This window comes from Toxotes jaculatrix, chromosome 21 (assembly GCF_017976425.1).
Source record: "Toxotes jaculatrix isolate fToxJac2 chromosome 21, fToxJac2.pri, whole genome shotgun sequence".
In the NCBI taxonomy this organism is placed as follows: domain Eukaryota; kingdom Metazoa; phylum Chordata; class Actinopteri; family Toxotidae; genus Toxotes; species Toxotes jaculatrix.
Genome location: NC_054414.1, coordinates 4,775,040 through 4,795,612, shown reverse-complemented (window position 1 = coordinate 4,795,612; position 20,573 = coordinate 4,775,040). Strand labels below are relative to the sequence as shown.

The window sequence follows — 20,573 nt, the reverse complement described above, 5'->3', positions numbered from 1 at the left end:
TGTTACAACTAAACAATTTTATCTCGAGACCAAGCTTTCAACCAGCTCACCTGCTAGAAATAACAAGCCAGCCTATGTCTAAGTATTTTGAGTAGAAAGTCCATCACTGCTGTTTCTGGAGCTGCATATGTGTGAAAATGGAAACAACAAACTAACTATGAGCATCAGGGCTGAGCAAACACTCGGTGCCTTACATTCCACAAATAAACTGATTTTAACACTGAAGTCTGGATCTGAGATTAAAGGGTGAACATAATAAAAAGAGCTGGAAAACAAATATGGCAAAGGATGTCCTGTGAGGGTTAGACCTTTAAGGAATCCTTTAACCTGTCTGATCAATATGTCACACAGGCCATACAGAGTGGTGTGTGTGTGTCTGTGTCTTTACAGTGACCAGAGAATTTACTTTGAAGATTAAGGAAGATTAGCAGCTCTTTTGACAGGAACATTACCCACCAGCCTCATATTTCTGCTCTGTATCTGAGGAGCGATATTCTGCTGTAGGCACGGGTTATCTGTGGGTTTGCAGTGGATGTGACGTCACTACTCTTAATGCTTTGTTCAGCCTGAGTGGAAGTAAGTGTAGGAATTGTGTTACAAGCACAGCAGGAAGTTTGCCACTGGTGTGTTTGCAAGTCTTAGCTCCTAAAAAGCATGTATAATGCATTTCTAGTATAGCAGCCAAAACAATTTATATGTACTGCTTATACTTAATAACAAAAATCAATGCAGACTTGATGTTCACTGTGAGAGATTATACAACTCAAACAAGTGTCAAAAGGCTGCAAAACGATTTTGATATTGTACTGAAGTGAATGGAACAAATCAATACAAAAATACATTATAATTTCTAAAACATAGCAGCAGGGGAAATAGGCTGAAACGTGCACAACCACTGGTATGGTCTTAATATGGAAATAGCAGCTGGAATTTTAAACCAATTTTCATAGTAGAGCTACATAAACACGATGTACCCAAACAATGTCCCGCAGTAAAGAGCCAAAGTAAATAAAGATCACTGGAATCACGAAAAGATTAGTTTCCCTTAATCACACGTGGAGCTCTAAGTTACTTGGAGTAAACAGTTTTGTGAGACGAGTGAGCAGATGACTGTGATTACTGGAACCAAGCAGCTACCAACTTCTAACAAATCACACCATTTCATTTATGATCCCACGCTGCACAACAAGAAACTTCCCTGAGAATCTGATTTTTAAAGCAACTCTACAAGGAAACTAGCATCAACACTTAATTCTTCCATGAGGTAAAGACTGAAATAATGTTTTGGGGTTATATACACACCATAATGTTTTCAAGGTTCAAACTCCAGAATCTATAAAGTAGAAATGAGAATGGAGACAGTTGTTTATTCTGTGAAGTTGTGTGGAAAACAAGAAAGGCAAGCACAACGATTTCTTGAAGAGATGATAGTGTTTGATCAATCAGGCAATTTCTCAACAGTCTGGCTCACAAAGGGAAGTGCAGACAAGACTCAAGCCGCGATCAATGACGGTATACACAAGAATGATATTTGGCATTTTAATAAAAACTGAATATTAGTCTGAGTCTTAGTTTTGCAGAGAAAATAGACGAAACACCAGTAACTTTGAAAACGGGGGCAGAGAGACGAGGCTTCTCGGGTTCCCTCAGTATTTTATTTCAAACCGTTCTCACTGACCACACTGGAGTAACATACGAGAAGGAGCAATCACACTTAGAAAAAGGAGAGGGTTCTTCTTAGAAGAAAACACCTCCAGAGTCGCGGGGTGAGGGCGAGGATGAGTGAGGATTTTGTGATGAAAGGTTGATTCAGTAGGTGATTCACCAGATCTATATCTCTTCTTCACGGAATCGACCGCAATCCTTAAAATGAAAAACACATGGAGACGCACAGAAAAAAAAAACAAAACACCCAATCCCACTTTAGCTCTTTGAAACTGTTTTCAGTCGAGGAGCAATTTCTGCTCCAGCCGTCCCCCCAAAATGATCAAGAGGAGCACATAGTGGAAACCTGCGGGGGAACCCAAACATGCCTAATGCTATCGATTAAGAAGGTGCAATAAAAAAAAAAAATAAAAAAAAAAGCAACTGAAGTAGAAAATTGGATAAAAGCACAACGGACAGTAACAAATAAGAAACCACCTCTACAGAAGAGAGGATGAAAACGTGGCTTTTTTTTCTGTAGCACAATCAGTAAGAGGGCAGAAAGTCAATATCTGAAAATAAAAGAAGATTACAGGCATTGACCGTGTAGCTACAGTTTATCAAGGTGAGCAGTGAAACCTCCAGATAAAAATCTCACTTTTTCCTTCCTCATCTTTTCCACTCGTCCTTCCTTCCTGTTCCCCTTCTCTGTCACAGGGTTCGTCCAAGCCGGTGGGCAGCGCCGTCGCCCATGGGTGCCTCAGGGCAGAGAGGGGTCGGAGATGGCGTGTGCAGGGTCGCAGGTGAAGGACACGGTGATGGCGTAGCGTGTCCCCCACATCACCTTCTCCACGCGGTGGAGGTTTTCAGAGCCGGAGGAGAAGAAAGAGACTCGTCCTGGGTGAGGAAGGAGTGAGAGAAGCTTTTTAAGCAGGAGGAGAGAAGAACTGGTTTAAAGGAATAGTTAAAAAAAAATTAGGGTTGGATGCTTATTTACTTTCTTTCTAAGACTGAGATGAGATCAGCAATATCAGTGCTACGATTGTGGTACGCACAGAGCTGGAGTCAGGACGCAGGGAATGTAGCATAGCATATCACAACATTAACATGTATATTGTTTGTTTTACCCAAACATAAACAGAAATGTAAAAAAAAAGATTTTGACTTTGAAAATTGCTGTTGCTAGCTGCTGTTTCCTTCATATTAAAGTAGGCTAAACATGTACTTGTGCACATTTCCATTTGAATCTGTGTACAGGTCAAACAAACCAGATATATTGTTTTTACTTAAATGGCTTTAGAAGTGCTGCTGAGAGTTTTTCTGATCTTTAATCACATCCAAGCCAACAGTTTTCCTTTTCCCAGTCTTTATGCTAAGCTTGGTGAACCACATCCTGACTCCAATCCTCTGTACTTGATGCACAGACATGACGTGAATAATATTCTCGTCTTAATCTTAGAAAGACAGTAAATAAGCTTCTTCTCCAAAACATAGGACTCTTCATTCAAAGCCTGCGCATTGCACAGATGCTGCCTGTGGAACTAAAAGATATTTGGAACACAAAGAAAAAGAAACTGGAACCACGGAGAGATAAAGTGGCCGTAAGGACATGCTCGACTTATTCCAGGATTGTGACTTAGCCGACGCTGAAATGCATTCTTTTGACTGATAGGACATATTTTTAACCGTTTTCTTCATGGACTGACACACAGTGTGAGTTTGGTGAGGTTGCCTATGGGTAAATTCTCTTCATTTATCAGAGGTTTTGCTTCGCTGGGCCAGCTAATGAGCTATTGCAAATTTACCAGCCAGTCTGGTTCTTTCTAAGCACAACCTGCTCTGTCTTAGATAGACATTTTGCATTAATGTTTACATAGCTAGTCTGCGGTTGTATCTCATAATTAAGAGGTTTATATTTAAAAAGTTTTCAGATTCTTGTTTTGTTACAAAACTTCCAGTGTCTTCTCCTTTTGAAGGAGTTATCTCATTATGTGAATGTGAATAAAAGGATGGAATCATTGTGCCCCGATTTGTTTGCTACTTTCCCTCCGAGGAATACTGATGACTTGTGTTTGTGTGTTCATCAGTGTGTGTGTGTGTGTGTGTGGGAGGGTAAATCCTCCTGGCAGGGCATTAGCTGAGAACGTCAGGGGAAATCAGTGCTCGCAGTTAAACAATGGAATTTACACTGAAAAGCCGAAGAATGGAAAATAAGAAGAAAGAGAATTAACGCACAAACAAAACAGTGTGAGCAGCAAGACAATAAGTGGTGGTCCGCTTGTGTTATGTCATTGAAAAAGGAGGGCATTTTCAAGTGCTCAAATTAGACACGCAGCTTCAGATTACCGCACAAAGAAAATAATCCTTTGAACTTGTCACTGTAAACGTTTGCAGCGTTTACAGTGGAGCACCGGGCAGACTCAGCACAGTCAGCACAGCAGATTAGTGGCTACACAATGGAGGGAGATTCACTGAGGAATTCAACAGGGTTCACACTCTCCAAACATAAAATGCCACTTTCCAGGGCATTTATAGGACACGAGTGGAAAACCTGTGTGCAGGTCTCAGTGAAGAGAGGAACAGGTTAGTCTATGCTGATGATCAGATCAGACTTTACACATTTACACATGTTGGTTTATGACCCCCCCCACCACCACCACCACCACCACCTCCCCAAGGGGCTGAAAAAGCTGAGTCTAATTTATCTACATGTTCGTGTCCACATTTGTGTAAGTTATCGTAGTACAAGCAGTCTGTAGAAGGTCTAGATAGCACAATCATCTACTACTATCAGAACAGTGCATAGAAAAGATTTTAAATATACAGTATATTGAAAGTTTTCAGTGGACAGTACTGTAGCAACATGGTGTAAGTACATGGTCTGCTTCTCCTCATTCAGCCCCCTGTTCACCTCCTCAACCCTGAGCCCAAAAGTAAAAGAAAGAAAACACACACACACACACACACATATATATATATGTGTGTGTGTTAAAGTTATAAAATTATAATAAGTTATAAATAATGTCTCTTTTTCTCCAGAAAAAAACATGATCTAATATTTAGGACAGCTCCAGAGGTGTCCAAAACTTGGCTTCGGGGTTTAACCCCGACACTGGCTGTGAACCACAATGTCTCCGGTTCAAATCCGGCCGCGGACCTTTGTTGCATCTCTCTTTGTCCGTCGTTTCCTGTTATCTGTCCACTGGCGCCGAGGCTCAGGAAGATGTTCTGTGAGAGGTGTTTAGGGGAATGCTTATTAAAAGACACTGTTTTCACGGAAACAGCTATTTTTGTTTCGTGACTTTATGCAGATACAGATGAGTGAACACGCTCTCCCTGCAGAAACCGACGTCCTCACAATCTGCTACCATGTCAGAGCAACGATTTTCACCAGGAGCAAATTAACCTTTGAGTGTTCATCGCTCTCTCTCGATCACAATCACGTCCCGCTCGGTCTGACATGTCTGTAGCAGGACACAGGGCACTGAACACTGAAGAAGTTTTTTGACAACAGAAATTTAAAGCCAAAAAAAAAGAAAAATTTACTTAAGGAGGTGAATTATACAACTATGGACGTAACCACGATACGACGACCTCAGTACACATAGCAAAATATTTTTTTTTGTGCTCACGAAGTAATCATTGTTTAACTTTGTTAAATTATAGCAAATGCTGTAGCGAAGGTCACAAACTTCATTTTTTCAGCAAGTCGGATGAAAGAAATGCTGAATGAGAGACTGAAGCGAGTTAATGAAGCTAGAGGAACAGAGGACAGAGACGTCATGACCTCAGCTCCGTACAGGAGGCTAAAAGTGGAAGATTTTAATGAAAATGTCACCACAGCCCACAATGACTTTTCAGCATCGTCTGTGCGTCCCTAACACTGCACAAAACATCCAAGATGCAGAACTATCGGATACATTCTAAACCAGTGTCATTAAATCTGGTAGATTCAAATTAGTCAAATCATTAAAATAGATGAACTCATGAAATTGATGGCCTGCTGTTTAGTTAGACCTGTCTGTCACATCTTTAACACCAGCACAAACAACAAGTGTCTTTCCTTCATCACGGAGAGAAGCTTAAGTTATTCCTCTGCAAAAAAAATGCAGCAGAGATTTAGCTGTACAAACAGCTGGACAATCAGTCTGCTACCACTCTGAGCAAGCAAATACAGTGCTTTTTTAAAGAAAACTATTTAACATCTGACTTTCAGCAGGCCTATCACACTCAACTGGAACAGCTTTAACACCGATGACTGCCTTAAATATACTGACAATAATAACTTAAAAGAGTTTAGAGAAATACCTAATGGCACAGAACACCAGCCCTTCTCCAAACAGGATGTTCTGATACATAATATCAGACTATACGATTATCAGTGAGAAATGTTTATTTCATCTTATTTTATTTTCTCAGTCACTCTTTACCCTGTTTTTAGTGGTATTACTATCATTTTACCTCAGTAGAGGCTAATGAGGATCCAAATAAATAAATGGAGGCCATATATGAAACTATTTTTGGGAGCCAAAAAGAAGTGGAAACATACTCTGTGTTCCCCTGAGTCACTGCAATATATTTGTTTCCAGGAACCAAACAGTTTTAATAAACTCTGCCTCTTAGAAAAAGGCAGAGGGGACCAGTCCCTCTTGGAGGACATGACTTGATGGCACGTCAATCAACCCCTGATTCCCAGTATTATTTTTATTTCATTTCTAAACCATGTGTATAAGGGTCCCTGTCTCTATTTTCCATCTGGGGCATGATTTATAAATAGTGTTGTTCATCTTGTGAAGTCTTCCTGGTATAATAACACAGGTCCTGTTTGAATCTAGAAGATTAAGGTAACTATTTTAAGAAACTGAATCCTAATTACAGTCTCTAAAAGTATAGTTCACATCTTTTTTTTCCCACCTGGCCTTGTAGCATTTAGACATCCATTAGCCGTCCAGAGGTCCAGCAGTCTATTAGAAATTAAGACCACAACACCTCTGGAGAGTTTCATATCTTTTAGCTTCCCATCAGCTGGGGGGAGGGAAGGGGGGGGTTTAACTGAGTTAAGCCTCTGGCCTGCTGTGCACTGACGTGGTGTCTCATCTGTGGGTACTTAATGAATCGAGCTAAGGCGAGAACGAAAACACCTCTGAGATGCTCGAAATAGCTGGAACCTTTTAAGGGGTGAAAATCACGGGTGTGATCGATTGGTTTTTAAAACAAAAAACTCCATGATATTGTCATTAACGCATAAATTGGGGTAAACAGGCGTGGCCGTTGCTGCCGTCTATCTTCACATGCATGGATAGGAGAGAGGAGCAAGCAACACCAGAGAAATTTTGTTTCATTCACTGTTCAAATGCAGCTGATTCTTCTCAGTGTTGCTGTATACAACATGTCAGGAGGCATTTAAGAACTCTCACTATCCCCTGGTGTTTAAAACATCATAAACATAACTGTGAGTTACAAGTCCTTAACACACAAGCTGCAACAAATGAAATAGAAATGTCTCTCTTTTAACTGTCTGCTATGGTATTGGTTCACCTTATCACCAAACACAAAGTGGACCGGAGAGATGATTGAGTCATTTAGATTTGACGAGGTAGGACAAGATGTATTAGCCAATTCTGGAATGTAATGGAAAAGCAATGTAATGACATTGGTAACCAATCACTGCCACCAGGGAGTAATATGGAATGAACGGTACATGATAGATGACTTTAATGAGTAACCCAGAGTACATGATGTGAGGTGAAGGTAATATTACACAATATACACTTGGAGGACACATTTTGCTGGTTATCTTAACTGGAAATATTCAACTAGTTAGCTGTTGTTACCAAAAAGTGCTCACCTGTGTCCAAGAAGTTTTTTTTTATAATAGGTTGTTTTGTTTTATAGTGTTTTTTCCACCTAATTTTTGTTACATTATCAGTTTTGTTTACAGTGCACAGAAGAAGAGCTGGAGAGCACCCACAGCTTAACAGGAAAAGAGCTGCCGTGGGCAGGAATGTTACCTACTGAAATTCTAATGTTATCAACAGGAAGTTGATGAAAAATATGTCAGAGCACTCGAAACAGTGGTTGACTGATGTGATCTCAGACACACTACAGCGTCTGTTTGAGCACATAATCACAGTTGTTTCAAAGCATTGTTAGAAAAATGCCTTTTCTTTCACCTTAAAGTAGAAATCATTGTTAGCTTCTGGGTTTGTTTGCTGTTTACTTAGTTGCTATCATTGAGAAACTGCTTGTCATTGGTTTAACACCGTCCTGCTCTCCAGGTCATGCCCCCAGTCTACTTTTGCTTTTAATAAACAGCAACACATCACGGATATGCACTTAATGAGGTCTTTAACTTCAGAGACAACGCTGGGATGAGTGTGCAATGCTAACAAGGTGTTAAACGGTGCGTGACTCATTTGCTGCCGATACCGAGGTTTGCTGCTGGAGCAAAATGCCCATAAACAACGCCAGCACAGATACGAGCCGCACAACACATCCAACACACTGTCCAATCAATGTATCGATTACTCTCACAGCCTCATAATTAATTAGTGAAGGATGAATCACACAGGGTGTAAGGTGTCTCTGGGGGCACTGAGATGAAAGTTAAAGGTAGAGAACGTGGCCCGATGTTGAATTAAAGAGCAGCTTCAACATTTTCGACAGATCACAGATGGAAAATGAGTTCTTACAATTCCAATTTCCAGCTGTTTCCCACTGCACACTTTTCCCACCCAGACCTAATCGAGTGGAGATAACAAAAAATAATACTTATTAGCTACTCTAATTATAACAACATACACATACAGCAGCTTTCAAACAGGACTCAATCGCAGGAATCTGTTTGTTTGCAGATGCTCAGCCACCAAGGTCAAGCTATTGGTTTTAAGGCAGCAGCCTCGCTGAGGTTATCTAATTCCCCCCTGGTTGTCTCAGCTGGCTGGTTAGCCCCTGCTGGCTCCTCTGACTGGCAGACGAGCTTCGTTCACTCTCTGTCCTTCCGTTGGTCTGTTTGTATCTGCCACTCCTGACCAACCATCCTATCTCTCTATCGCATATCTACATCTTATCTATCTCCCAGCCATTTTTTGGCTTGGCCCACCCTCCATACTGCCTCTCCCCTTGCCGTGGAGGGGACGCTTTCACATGCAACAAATCCATCTGTCATCCCTCTCACTCTCTCCTAATCCCGCACTCTTTACTTCCTCCTCCTTACTTCCTCTGCAGCATGAACAACACTTCCACCTCCGGCCCCCTCGGTGCTCACTGTCATTCCATTCTTGACATTTGCTCTCTCTCTGACAGCCAAGTCCTGATTGTCTTCCTGGTGTTATAATTACACCTTATTCGTCGCTGTTGCCACAAAGAGCCATGATTATCTCTGCGATCTAATCATCCGTCCAGATTTGAGGATCAGACTCTCACCAAGTCAAAACCTGTCAGTCAGCTGCCCAGCATGCCACCCAAAGAGGGGCGTGTTTTGGCAGAGAAAAAGAAATGATCCTGGCTATTGATGGATTATGCATGACTTTTTGCTGTGTATCCGATCTGATGCACTTCTCTAAATACTCCCAGTGACAGGTGTAATCACAGTGGTCGGGTTGAACTAGTGGCTCTGACAGGTCCATAATATTTAAATTCTGGAGCATGCTGCAGCTCCACTGAGAATTAGAAATCTATCAAGGAGGACTTCAGAGAGAGACGGAACTTGTCCTACTTCTCTCTTGTCCCATCCCTTCCTCCTCTTCCTCGTTTTCTTCACCCTGCCTGTTTCATTGGATATGAGATCAGGCAGTCATCGTCCTCCTTATTCTCTGGAGGTTATTCTCAATTCACTGATGCAAGATGGCTGCACTATTCACAAAAACCTGTCACAGGAGATGAGCTGGCAGGCAAGCCGCAGTCACTCTTTATTACCATATGTCCTTCACTAAACGTCCCTCACCACTCTATCGTAGGACACTGTCAGCAGCCCAGAATGCTTCACTGTAGATCAGTGAAGGCGGGTAAGGGGCTCGTGTCTGACTAGTGAATGGGGAGTTAGGTGGAATGGAGTCAAGAAGGAGGAGGGGTGGGGGGGTGATGGACAATGGGGCGAGATAAAGGAAAGGAGGGAAGAGCAGTGGAGGAGAAAGTAAAAGAAGGGACAAGGTGAACAGAGAACACAGAACAGTTTGCAGTCACATATGATAGAGAGAGACAATTTACAGAGGCCACGCACGGAGCAAAGCGAGGAAATATGATCCAAGAGGGATGCTGACTTTCGTGCATGTTAAGCTTTGCCTCAAACTCTTTAAAGTCCAGGTCACACCAGCATTTAGAGCTGTGAAATTTTGGAGGAAAATCATTTTACTTCAGCGGAGTCGCCCTGATCAGCAGATCTGCTTGAAGAGATGAATTAAGTCTGTACAGACCTTCTGCTCAGCTTTGACATGTAAATCTGGTCTGTTGACAATCAGCAGCAAGTCGTGTTTTCTATAACTATCCTCTGTCGAGGTATACGCTGCTCCACAAAAGAATGAAGTAAAGAATGAAGAACGGCACATAATCCTACTAACTAATCCTAATAACTAGGATGCTACAAACCATCACTATATTCATTTTCTAACCTGGTAATCTCCTCCTGTCTCATATTTTATTCCACTCTAATTCTTATGCCAGTACAACCAGAGAGTTCTGATACTGTAAATAAAGTCAGGAATACAAAGAATGCACAAAATCAGCTTTTCCACCATTGTCCTCTACAGTAGTAGTAGTAGTTGTTCCATTTTCTGTGCTTTCTTAAAGTTGACATTGAATTAAAAAAATCAAAAGTTATTATATATTGTAAAGATCAAAACCCACTGATAGTAATTTAGGATTACAAGCTACAGTAAATAAATAACATGACTTGACTTACACACAATGTTCCCACCTAGACCCTCATTTCTATTCTATCAATTCTACAACTTTACTTTGACTTTAAGTGAAGCAGGGGGCTTTCATGACCCTTCAGAAGCTCAGTTTTTGAGCTCAGAAAGACTGGAAAGGTGTGCACGTTCTGTATTTCAGCTGGCTACAAGACAAATTTTGCTTTGGGGATAATAAAGTTGAAAAGTTGAAGAAGTTGAGATGGAGTGCACAGTCAAAACGGCAGAGTAAAACTAGAGCAAAAGAGTTGAAAATTCACCGTCCAATTCGACGGAGGTATGAAACAAGTTTGCAAGCTCTTTCTAGCACATTCTTTTAAAGTGACCAGCTTGGAAACTTTCCTTATTTTCCACAGGCTCCCCAGAGAACTGATCCAATTCCCCTGTTTTTAAATGCCTCCCATTTGCCCATGATGCTAGGGGAAACTGTCCCTGAAACCCAGCACAGGCTGTTTTGCCATGCGGTTTTTGCACAGCCCGCTGTCTGCCTGTTCTTTGTTAACTTGTGTGTCTCTTCTGTCATTTTGGACTCACTGATGATTCCAGTACCTCAGCAGAGAACCGGTCAGGTGGAGCTGAGGTCATCTTGCATTATGCACAGGCATACTTCAACATATCACTTCACTCACAGCTTTCCCTGTATTTTCTTTTCTGTATTTTCCGTCTGTATTAACAGACAGAAGCAACTGATATTTCCTAAGCAATCAAGATGTTGTTATGTCTAACACCCCCAGGTACTATAAGCAAGGTAAAGCCTAATCCCCTGCACCTTCACTGTGCAGCCGTCTGTGCTGCTGATTACCCACTTACAGAGAATTACTCCCCCTTTGCCACACATTTCAGAGTGCTAAACCTCCACGTGTCCTACTGTTGCTGAGTACAGCAATTATACTTTAATCACAGCTGTAATAATGAAATCCTCTATCTGTCCTGCACCACTTGCATTAAGTGTAGTTTAACAGGCTTATACAGATAAAGCCAGGGGTTACCACGTGTTCTCTTTTAAACCTCGCTCTGTGTCTCACTACCTGACTATCTGGTGCGACCAATCACAGAAGGTCCACTGCCACCACATCTGTCAGGGGAGAGACAGATGAGCGTCATGGGCCAGCCCCCTCATGGCATTCTTGCTTTCTTTCATTGAGCCTGGCACTACTTTGGGCAGCTTCAGTCTTTTAATGGCCTGTAGTTACCTGCCCGTGGTTCCACTGTCCGGTTTCCATTTTGGTCCATGAAGACGAATCTTCCCCCAGTGAAGTCCGAGCCGTAGTCAGACAGGTAAAGGAGAGAAGTGTAGTCAAAAGAGCCGTAAGTTACCTGTGAGAGAAGTGAGAGAGGAAGACACTCTTCACTGCCCTGATGTTAATTCAACCAGACAGCCACAGTACACTGTTAAACAGGATTTCAGGCTATGATGTTCACTGTGATTTATCATAATTCATAAGGAGGGGAACATGAATATGCGTACCGAATGTTGGCAATCCACAGTATTTGTTAACACATTTCACTTAAAACCACCGTGAGTTTCACGTTGGATACAAGTCAGGTTGGGTCGATTGAAGAGACATTGTTGAGTTGCATTATGGGAAGAGTAGATTCAAGAGCTTTTGGAGCTTGACCCTTACCAGGGATTAAAAGTCAGGGCATTTTAATCTCAGCTGCTCTGCTTTTTGAATGTAAAATACTAAACTGCTGGACTTCCTGTTTAACTCCTGTGGCTCCTGTAAAACTGTGTGCTGTGCTGCTGAATCAGGTTGACTTGCAGTCTGTTTTTTTTTTTTTTCTTTTTGTTCCCCAAAGTTAACTGTGAAATCTCATCCACCCCAATTTCAAAAGCTCCAAAAAGCTTTTCCCGTCCTCCATCGTGGTCACTTCACACAGCTTGTCAAGATTTTAGTCTTGCTTCACGTGGTCATTGTGCTGCACTAACTGTCTGACTACACAAAGAACAGAACACAGCCTATAACACATCGCAGTACCTCAGCCACATGACTGCCACTGCCTCTCTCGCTGTCCTTACCAGACCTTTGGACCTGATTAAATATAGGCAAGTTTTTTTTTCATTTGAATATTTGCAAGTTACAGTGGTGCAACTATTAATAAAACTAAATGGATTATAGTCAGAAGGTAGAGCTGCAGACTGGAGCCCCTTCTTAAGAAATAGCTAAATCCATTCATGCAAACTGAACTATGCTGTGGGCTGTTTATGCTGCGCAAGTTACAACAGAGCTAATAAGAGAAGCTCAGATCCATGAGACCCACTGAGCTCAAACAGTGTGCAGCTTTCATGAAACATCAAAGAGTACGTTGACAAGGAACCAGGGGTGCCCCAAACGGTAATTTTGAGTGCTCTTACTAGATCGGACCCACCAAAAGCAAATCTTTTTTTGTAGTTTGGATGAATCAACCCTTAAATGTGCCATCAAAAACTTCAGGTGCGAATCGAATCAGGTGTTAATCAAACAGGTTTGATGACCTGTTTATGTTATTACAGTGATGATAACCATGTCAGCAAGATGATGTACATCTTTACATCAGCAGCAAGACAAGCTAAAGTCATAAGTGAAAACACTTTGGCATTAGTTTCTGCATTCGGTTTCATTAGGAAGGCGAGTTTATCCCTGCGACGAATGAGATAAAACACACTTTTCATGCTGTCACGCTAAAACTGGTGCCATGACACCGTATCAGCAACATGATAGATGGGGAGAAAATTCGCCACCAAAGACGCCAGAGGCCATTTACATTTAAATGAGGGTTGGGTTAGCCAATTAGCCTCAAAATGGCGGCAGAAACAGATGGGGAAGAGAAGTGGGTCCTTTTAGATAAAAATTTTTCTAGCTGTCGGGGGCCAGTAGCAGAGGACGAGGTGACAAATATTAATATGGAAGCAAAACCCCGATGAGATGCAATGAACGCAAAGGATGAAGCAACAGCAAATAACCTATGTTCCAAGAAATACCACAAGCAAAGCAAACATATACTGTTTGTCTCGTTTCATCCATCCTTTCTCCTTTCTCTCATTTAGCAAGAGAGCAGTACAGATCAATATTTAGACTTGTTTTATGAGTGATGTCAATAAATAACACCTCCAGGCCTGTAGTTTAAAAATCTTTCCAACAGCAACATGCAGGGATGTCAGCTGCATTACACTAAATTGCAGTGATCTGTTCTTTTATCAGCCATCTGTTGAGAAAATAAGGTAAAACGCTGAACAACGTCAGGAGTTACCCATCATCATATTACTTTTTTTAACTAAATAAGCTGTAACGCATTGAAACTTGTTCTCCCCAGACGTTTGTTTAAAACTTGCCTCAAGGTCTCCTCTCAGTCCCAGAGCAACTGTAACGTCTCATGTCAATTAACAGAGTGAAAAGTGAAAGACTAAGATTAAAGCAGTGACAGAGAAGCTGTACTCCATGAATATTTATGAAGAATGAATGCTGTATAACGTGAACCATTTCCATAACAGAACAGAGACATGGGCTATAGGAAATTAAAAAGCTGCCTTTAGGGAGAATATCACATATTTTGAGAAATGATGTAACTAATTTTTGGTTCAGCAAGGTCTAAAACTTGAAGCAGCTCAATATCTGAACTGATGGTTAAAGTGAATGTGAAAACCAAAGGGGATTTTCAGAGGGGTTTATATGGATGTTTTCAGAGAGAGTATCCATGGCTTTAATTTGCTCAACTAACTGTAATTCCTATTTTCCAGACATCAGTATTTCGGCAAATCATCTACAATTCATTTCGAGATAAGATGATGAAAATGCATCCATCCATTCTCTATTGTCAGTCTGGTTTGGGGTCCCACTGGCAGCAAGTGAAAGGCCTCCGTATGTAACTAGGTAGAACGAGTCTCTGCTCTGTTTTTGTCAGTTACCTTGTCTATGTGTGGGTGCCAGTACTCATCGTGTTGGGTCCTGGCTGCTGTGCTGTTGATTCTGGAGAAGAAGGTGGGCTTGGTGAGGTACATCAGGGTCGGGTCCAAACCAAACGTCTCAGCAATAACTGCCTGGATTCGCCCACGTACGTCTCTTAATGGTGAAAAACACACACACGACAGGTTGAATTGATATGACTTAATGGCTTTAGGAAGGATGATTTATGACTGTGATACACTGAGCAACGTTGGTGAAGTGCTGTCAAAGCTACACTCGTCACAAGAACATCCAAACTGGAGTCCAGCAGTTAAGGGTTTACGAGGACTGATATCTATACTAACACTTTAGGACTTCCCAAAAGGCTGTGATGACTGTGAGAAACGCAAAGGGTATTATAGTATGGAACTATGTTTGCTTTTACGGTGTACAAAGTACCATCATTTGAGTGTTTGTCACTAGTTCAAAGAATGTCAGGTATCTCACTTTGGTACAAAACTCTAAAAGTGTGCAACAAATGCATGGCTGATTTTTAATTAAGGTTCCTTAGTCACCTGTAAAGCTGGAAATCCTCCTGTGTGAACACATCCCCGATCTGATCCCCAAAATACCTGCAGCCACATCCCACAGACAGACAGTTCCACATCCAGACAAAGCCAATCAGAGACACATGAGCAGACACACACAAACATGAGCACAGACACAGCAGAGAGGGGGAAAGAGAGAGCAGAGGAGATCCGATCTGTTAGCATAAATTAACGTTTCGCAGCATCGCTCAGGCGGGTGTGCCACCCAGCCATCCGGACACAGCAGATAGTAAACGTCTGACTGCCTCACACGAGGAAGTCCCCAGTGGGGGATGAAGGGTGGGAAGTGAGGTGGGAGTGCCATCATCGTTGCTTCCTGATTAAAATCAGCCAGATGGTCCCTGAGGATCCCATCTCAGCCACCTGCCCAATGGGACGGGAGAGCGACAGGAGCGAAATGGGGGAGAAATAAATGAAGGGAGGAGGTATAAGAGATGGAGAAGGACGGCGAGGAGCCGATGAACCAAAGAAAATCGGGTTCTACTGGCAGTGATAAATGAGGGTCGCATGGGTCAATGGACCTGGAGAAGACAACTCACAAGGACCGGCATCAGTAAGATTGATGCCACATTTTGGACAGTAAATTTCTGCGAATGGTACATACTGTGCAGGACATCATTCCTGCAGACGCAATAGTGCAGACACAGAGAAACCAAATAAAGACAAGATGTATTTTCCCACCTGTATATGTTGACAAACTGTTTTCCCATTGACAGAGCACCAGAGTGCAGGTCCAGTATGGAAGCCTGCAGGGGTTAGTGGAAAAACAGGAATTAGTGCAAATGACAAATCAGTTGGGCAAATAAATGCTGGCTGCTGATGCACACCACTGCATGGCACAGTCATTGTTTCAAGGTTCAGCCCTGTTTCCCCCTGTGGCCTTCTCATGGTGTTCTCACTCTGCCCTTTACTTGTTATTGCTTGTCAACTCCTGTGGGACACTGCTCTGTTTTTCTCAAGCCAGAAAAGAAGTCATTTTCTCAGAAGTCCCCCTGTTGCTTCCACTCCCTTCACTTAAGTATCTTAACACTCCATAAACAGTTTCTTTATTGGCTGAAGACCAGGCCTGCTATGGATGGAGGAGGAGGGGGGAGAGGGGTGTAGGGCGCACCGGGGACATTCAGACTTTTTCAGACAAGAATATGACTCTACATTTTATCTGCCAGAACGGATCATCATGTCCGCACTCTGCTTTTTGTACCAGCCTGCCCTCTAGTGCCAAGAGAGGACAATTACAGCAAGGAGTCTGAATAATATCAGGACAAATATGGGTTTTCTAGGCTGGTACTGGTGGTAAGATTTATTTATACTGTATGTTTTAGCTGATTAACAACAAACTGTGTACAGACAACAAACCTGTGTTTGAAAAGACCATATCCAACAATGGACAACAATGATCCTATTACAACAAATCGTTTGTGGTTCCAAAAACTGATGTACATGGTTCATTATTATGAACATTCAGTCCCACAAACATCAGTCTGCTGCAGAAAATACTGAACTGTGTATTAATCCACATCTTAAAATAGTCCCCAGCAAATGTAGTATTTACTCTAGTATGAGTAATGTTTTCTAAAAACTTCAGTGCCCGGCTGTTTCAGGAAATGATTTACCCTCCAAACCAGATGTAAGCAAACAGGTTTATTTCCCAGGTTAATGAGACCTTCTGTTGAAATTTCAAGAAGATAATAAATAGGAATCGTTTTTTTAAGTCAATTCGAGTTTGTCGAGGTGTTCTTGAATACACCACAGAAGGAACTACAAAACAAAAATGTAATTATGATCCCAAAAAATAAAGATTATTAATGCAAATGACCCACAAAGATATACATGAGAAATACACGAGAAAAGACAAGTTGAGGGGAACAGCTTCTGATTAAGTGAAAACAGTTTAGTTGAGAAACCCCTAATCAGGTGTGTATTAAACCCTGCTTCACTTTCATACTATCCCAACAATTTAATTTGGAGATATACTCACTCCTCCCTCTGAACCAGCCAGTGCCAGCCCCCTCTCAGCCAGCCTGTGTGTCAGAGACAGAGAGCATTTAAATTATTCACCTGTACTACAGAGATAGGAGACAGTGAAAGGAAAAACAAACGGGGGAAGAAAGAGAGAAGGACATGAGACACATTGCACTCTGTATGGCAGTGTTTACCTCCTGAGGATCTGAGCCTCCTCCCTCGTTACCACATTGTCTGTGACTGCACGGCCACACCTCTGAGGGGTGCATCCTGGGGGAGAGACATTAGCAGGAGAGAATTTGAAAAAACAATCATCTTCATGCAGTATCCCCTGTTTTTGGAGGGCCCCATGGCAGAGAGAGACAGTGGATAGCAGAGAAACAAAGTGCAAAGTAAGGAGTTTATAGGAGTTCTGTTCATTAATGCCACAAAACTCAGGGCTTCCCTCCAACTTCTTGACAATTATAATTTATTGCTCATAGCTTGAGCCTCCCACTGTGTTTTATTTAGACACTGGAGATGCGCAGTTTGAATTCCAAGCAGCCCACATCTTTAATAAGACAAATTTCCAATTTGTACTCGTCTCTCTGCCAAGTGCAGGCTCAAAACTCTTTCAAATTTCACAGGAGATGAAGTGGACAGCTTTATCCAGTACATTTGGAAATGTCTGCATTAAAATAAGTGTGTTTGGAGTTTTAGAGAATCAAGAATCCCTTGATTCCAGTAAGATGAAGGACAGATGCACTGGGAAATATTCTTCTTTGAGTAGAATATTCCATTATTTATTTACGATTTCTCCTATTTTAAACGAATTGGAATGAGTTAACTGCCAATATTATTGGCCAACTGGAAGTCTGCCTCTGTCATCCATCAGCTATCGGAGCACGGCCTACCTGCTCACCTTAACTCAGCCACAGAGCTGTAACAGTTTGCTGAACGAAAGGAAATTATTTAGAAACTATTTTGATAGTCAATAAATAAAATTTCATAATAAATACTCTCTGGTTCTGGACTTCCTGAAGACCTAAATGTACACACAAGTCTTAAAATCATTTTTAAGACTTTCCCATGAAGCATCATCTCTGCACAAAGCAGCTGTGACACCGCGTGATAGAGACCACTTCATGTCAGAGATTCTTCTCTTGTCAAATCAAGCTGTAAAATTAAATATTTCCTCTTGTGGTGTGGGGAAAAGACACACAATCATAGCAATAATCACACCAGCTGTCTTCCTCCTTATATTTTCGACTTTCATCCTTGTCAACTGCAAAGATGAATAAATGAACAAATAAATGTGAGCAAATGGGAATTAAATGAGAGTCCCAGCTGAACCTCCACATTCCATGCTTCAGATATTATAAAACAAGCAGCTCAATTCCCCATACTCTGTGATCAATGATGAAACTGATGAGAATTTATTTGGGGATTCACTAGAAGAGAAGCAGAGGGAGCATCCCTCACACTTACTTATGACGGGTTTTACAGTAAAAAAAAAAAAAAGAGAGAGAGCAGAAAGCAACTTCTTCCTTCATATCATTAAACTCGTCAACACTCGACCACAGGCTCTGACTTTATATGGTATCTCTCTCTTCAGTATCTGTGGTGTGTTTGAGATATTTTGGCTTTTTACCCATGTATTTCAAGGGCGCAACCTGGTAACTATTTGCTTTAACACACTGTTCTGTTGTTTGCATCCATTAAATCAGGGGACAAATATGTACTCCTACAGTTCACGTGATATTATGATAAAGTTGGCTTGTGCTACATTGCCATCTAGTGGCTTCTGTGCTGTTTCACCATGACACTGTTCCAGACCAAAGACATTGAGTGTAGTTTTCAAAATATTATTTGAAAAAATAAATTATTTAACACCTGTGTTTTTATACTAACAATAGAAAAAAACAGCATATAACACCAGAATTCTTCCACTGGACTGACAAGTTGTTTCATGTTTACACAGCAGCTGATTGCCTGACACAGTACAGTGTAAGGGCCACAGCCTCACCTGGATAGCGCTTGTAGTTCTCGTAGTCATCAGAGCACTGGACGGTATAGACTCTGGGCTGAGGAGAGACCAGTTCGCCCTGCCTGACCAGTGTTTCTGCGATGTCACTGTCAAGAGAGATCACGTACAACCACAGAGCCGCCCCGCACACAGACAGAGCGACCAGCAGCAAGGCCACAAGTCCTCGATACCCCCTCCACGCAGATCCCTGCCTCAGAGCGTTACCTCTGACCAAGACAGAAAAAAGGTCAAGATGATCAATTCAATTTTGACTGACTATAGTACTGCTGAGTGTGTTTAATAAGCACTACATTGTCTTCATTCTGCCAAACAGAACATCCCGCTGTCTGGTATAACTTTAGCAAAAATAACAAAACCAAATGCGCTTAATTTTCAGTTTGACTAAGATCAAAGTTTAGGGATCAGAAAGTTATTTTGTAATCTGAAAATAGAGTAGAAAGGACAACATTTTGAGCTGTGTAACCACCTTAACCCTGTGATGTGAAATCATCACTTTACTCCAGCTATTATTTTCATTACAGATTTATCTGAATAATCTATTAACTCATTAAAGCAATAGAGTGATGTTAGAGGTACCACCAACCCCATTAGCACACAGACACTGAAATACAGATGAAGAAATGTAGAAATACAGAAATAAATAAAAGCAGAAATAAGTAAATGTAGAAATGTGGAAATCAATGTAAGAGAAAAGAAATGTAGACATGAACTGAGGACATTTACCTATTTATCTCCTGACTGATTACAAAACATTTTCTGATTCATTTACTTATGCAAGTATCTTTTTTTAGCATTTACTTATACATTTATTCTTTCATTTATTTCAGAATTCATTTATATGACTCTTCATTTATTAATAACCATATGTATTCATTCATTTGTTTCAAAATTTACTGACAATCATATTTTTTTTTTCTAACCATTACTTGTCCTCCCCAACACAGGCCAGAGTGGAAAATGAAAGATGGGTACACCATCAGCTCAAAGTCATAATTACAATATAGTAAACCAGAAACACAAATTAAGCATGAGCATATTCGTATTCTCTGTAAAGACTACATTTACATCTATAACTACAGTAGCAGTTTGACAGTACTGTTGTGATCTTTAGCTAGCTCCTTTTTAGCTAGGTGGCAGGGTGAGTCCACCTCACCCTGCATGCTGACACTAACCTGACGGACACACACTCCCCTTTCACCGAGTTCACACACACACGACACAAGCACCGTTTCATTCATACTTACCTTTTAATTTTCTTCTCTATCTCAGTGGCATTCGCACCCTTCGGGTTTCTCATTCGTACCTGCGCCATTTTGACTCAGACCTTCTGCTGCGCAGCATTTAGACAACAATAATACTATAACAACAGATGTTGCGTTAACTAAACCATACCGTCCACCCAGCCCCGCCAACAGCTTGTACCGTCACCTGAGTCCCTACACTTCCGGGTGGATGACTAACGGCCCGCCCATTGGCTCTCCGGAAAAGAAAGCAGCGTTTTCATTGGACCAACTGAATTTGACTACAACGTACAGCTGTAAAAATATTAACTAAATTACAG

General features: G+C 41.5%; 1 protein-coding gene across 1 annotated transcript; it reads right to left on the bottom strand.

Annotated features, from left to right (window-relative positions):
- Positions 1–1,353: 1,353 nt before the first annotated feature.
- Positions 1,354–20,476, bottom strand: uts2r2 (urotensin-2 receptor 2). Its single transcript, XM_041067109.1, has 9 exons — positions 20,257–20,476; positions 18,992–19,218; positions 17,181–17,256; positions 17,003–17,045; positions 15,706–15,770; positions 14,992–15,048; positions 14,440–14,593; positions 11,747–11,870; positions 1,354–2,541 (listed from the first exon to the last, which is right to left on the bottom strand). Exons 1-9 carry the CDS (start codon positions 20,322–20,324, stop codon positions 2,405–2,407), a joined length of 951 nt encoding a protein of 316 aa, XP_040923043.1. The 5' UTR covers positions 20,325–20,476; the 3' UTR covers positions 1,354–2,404.
- Between the last annotated feature and the right edge of the window lie 97 nt (positions 20,477–20,573).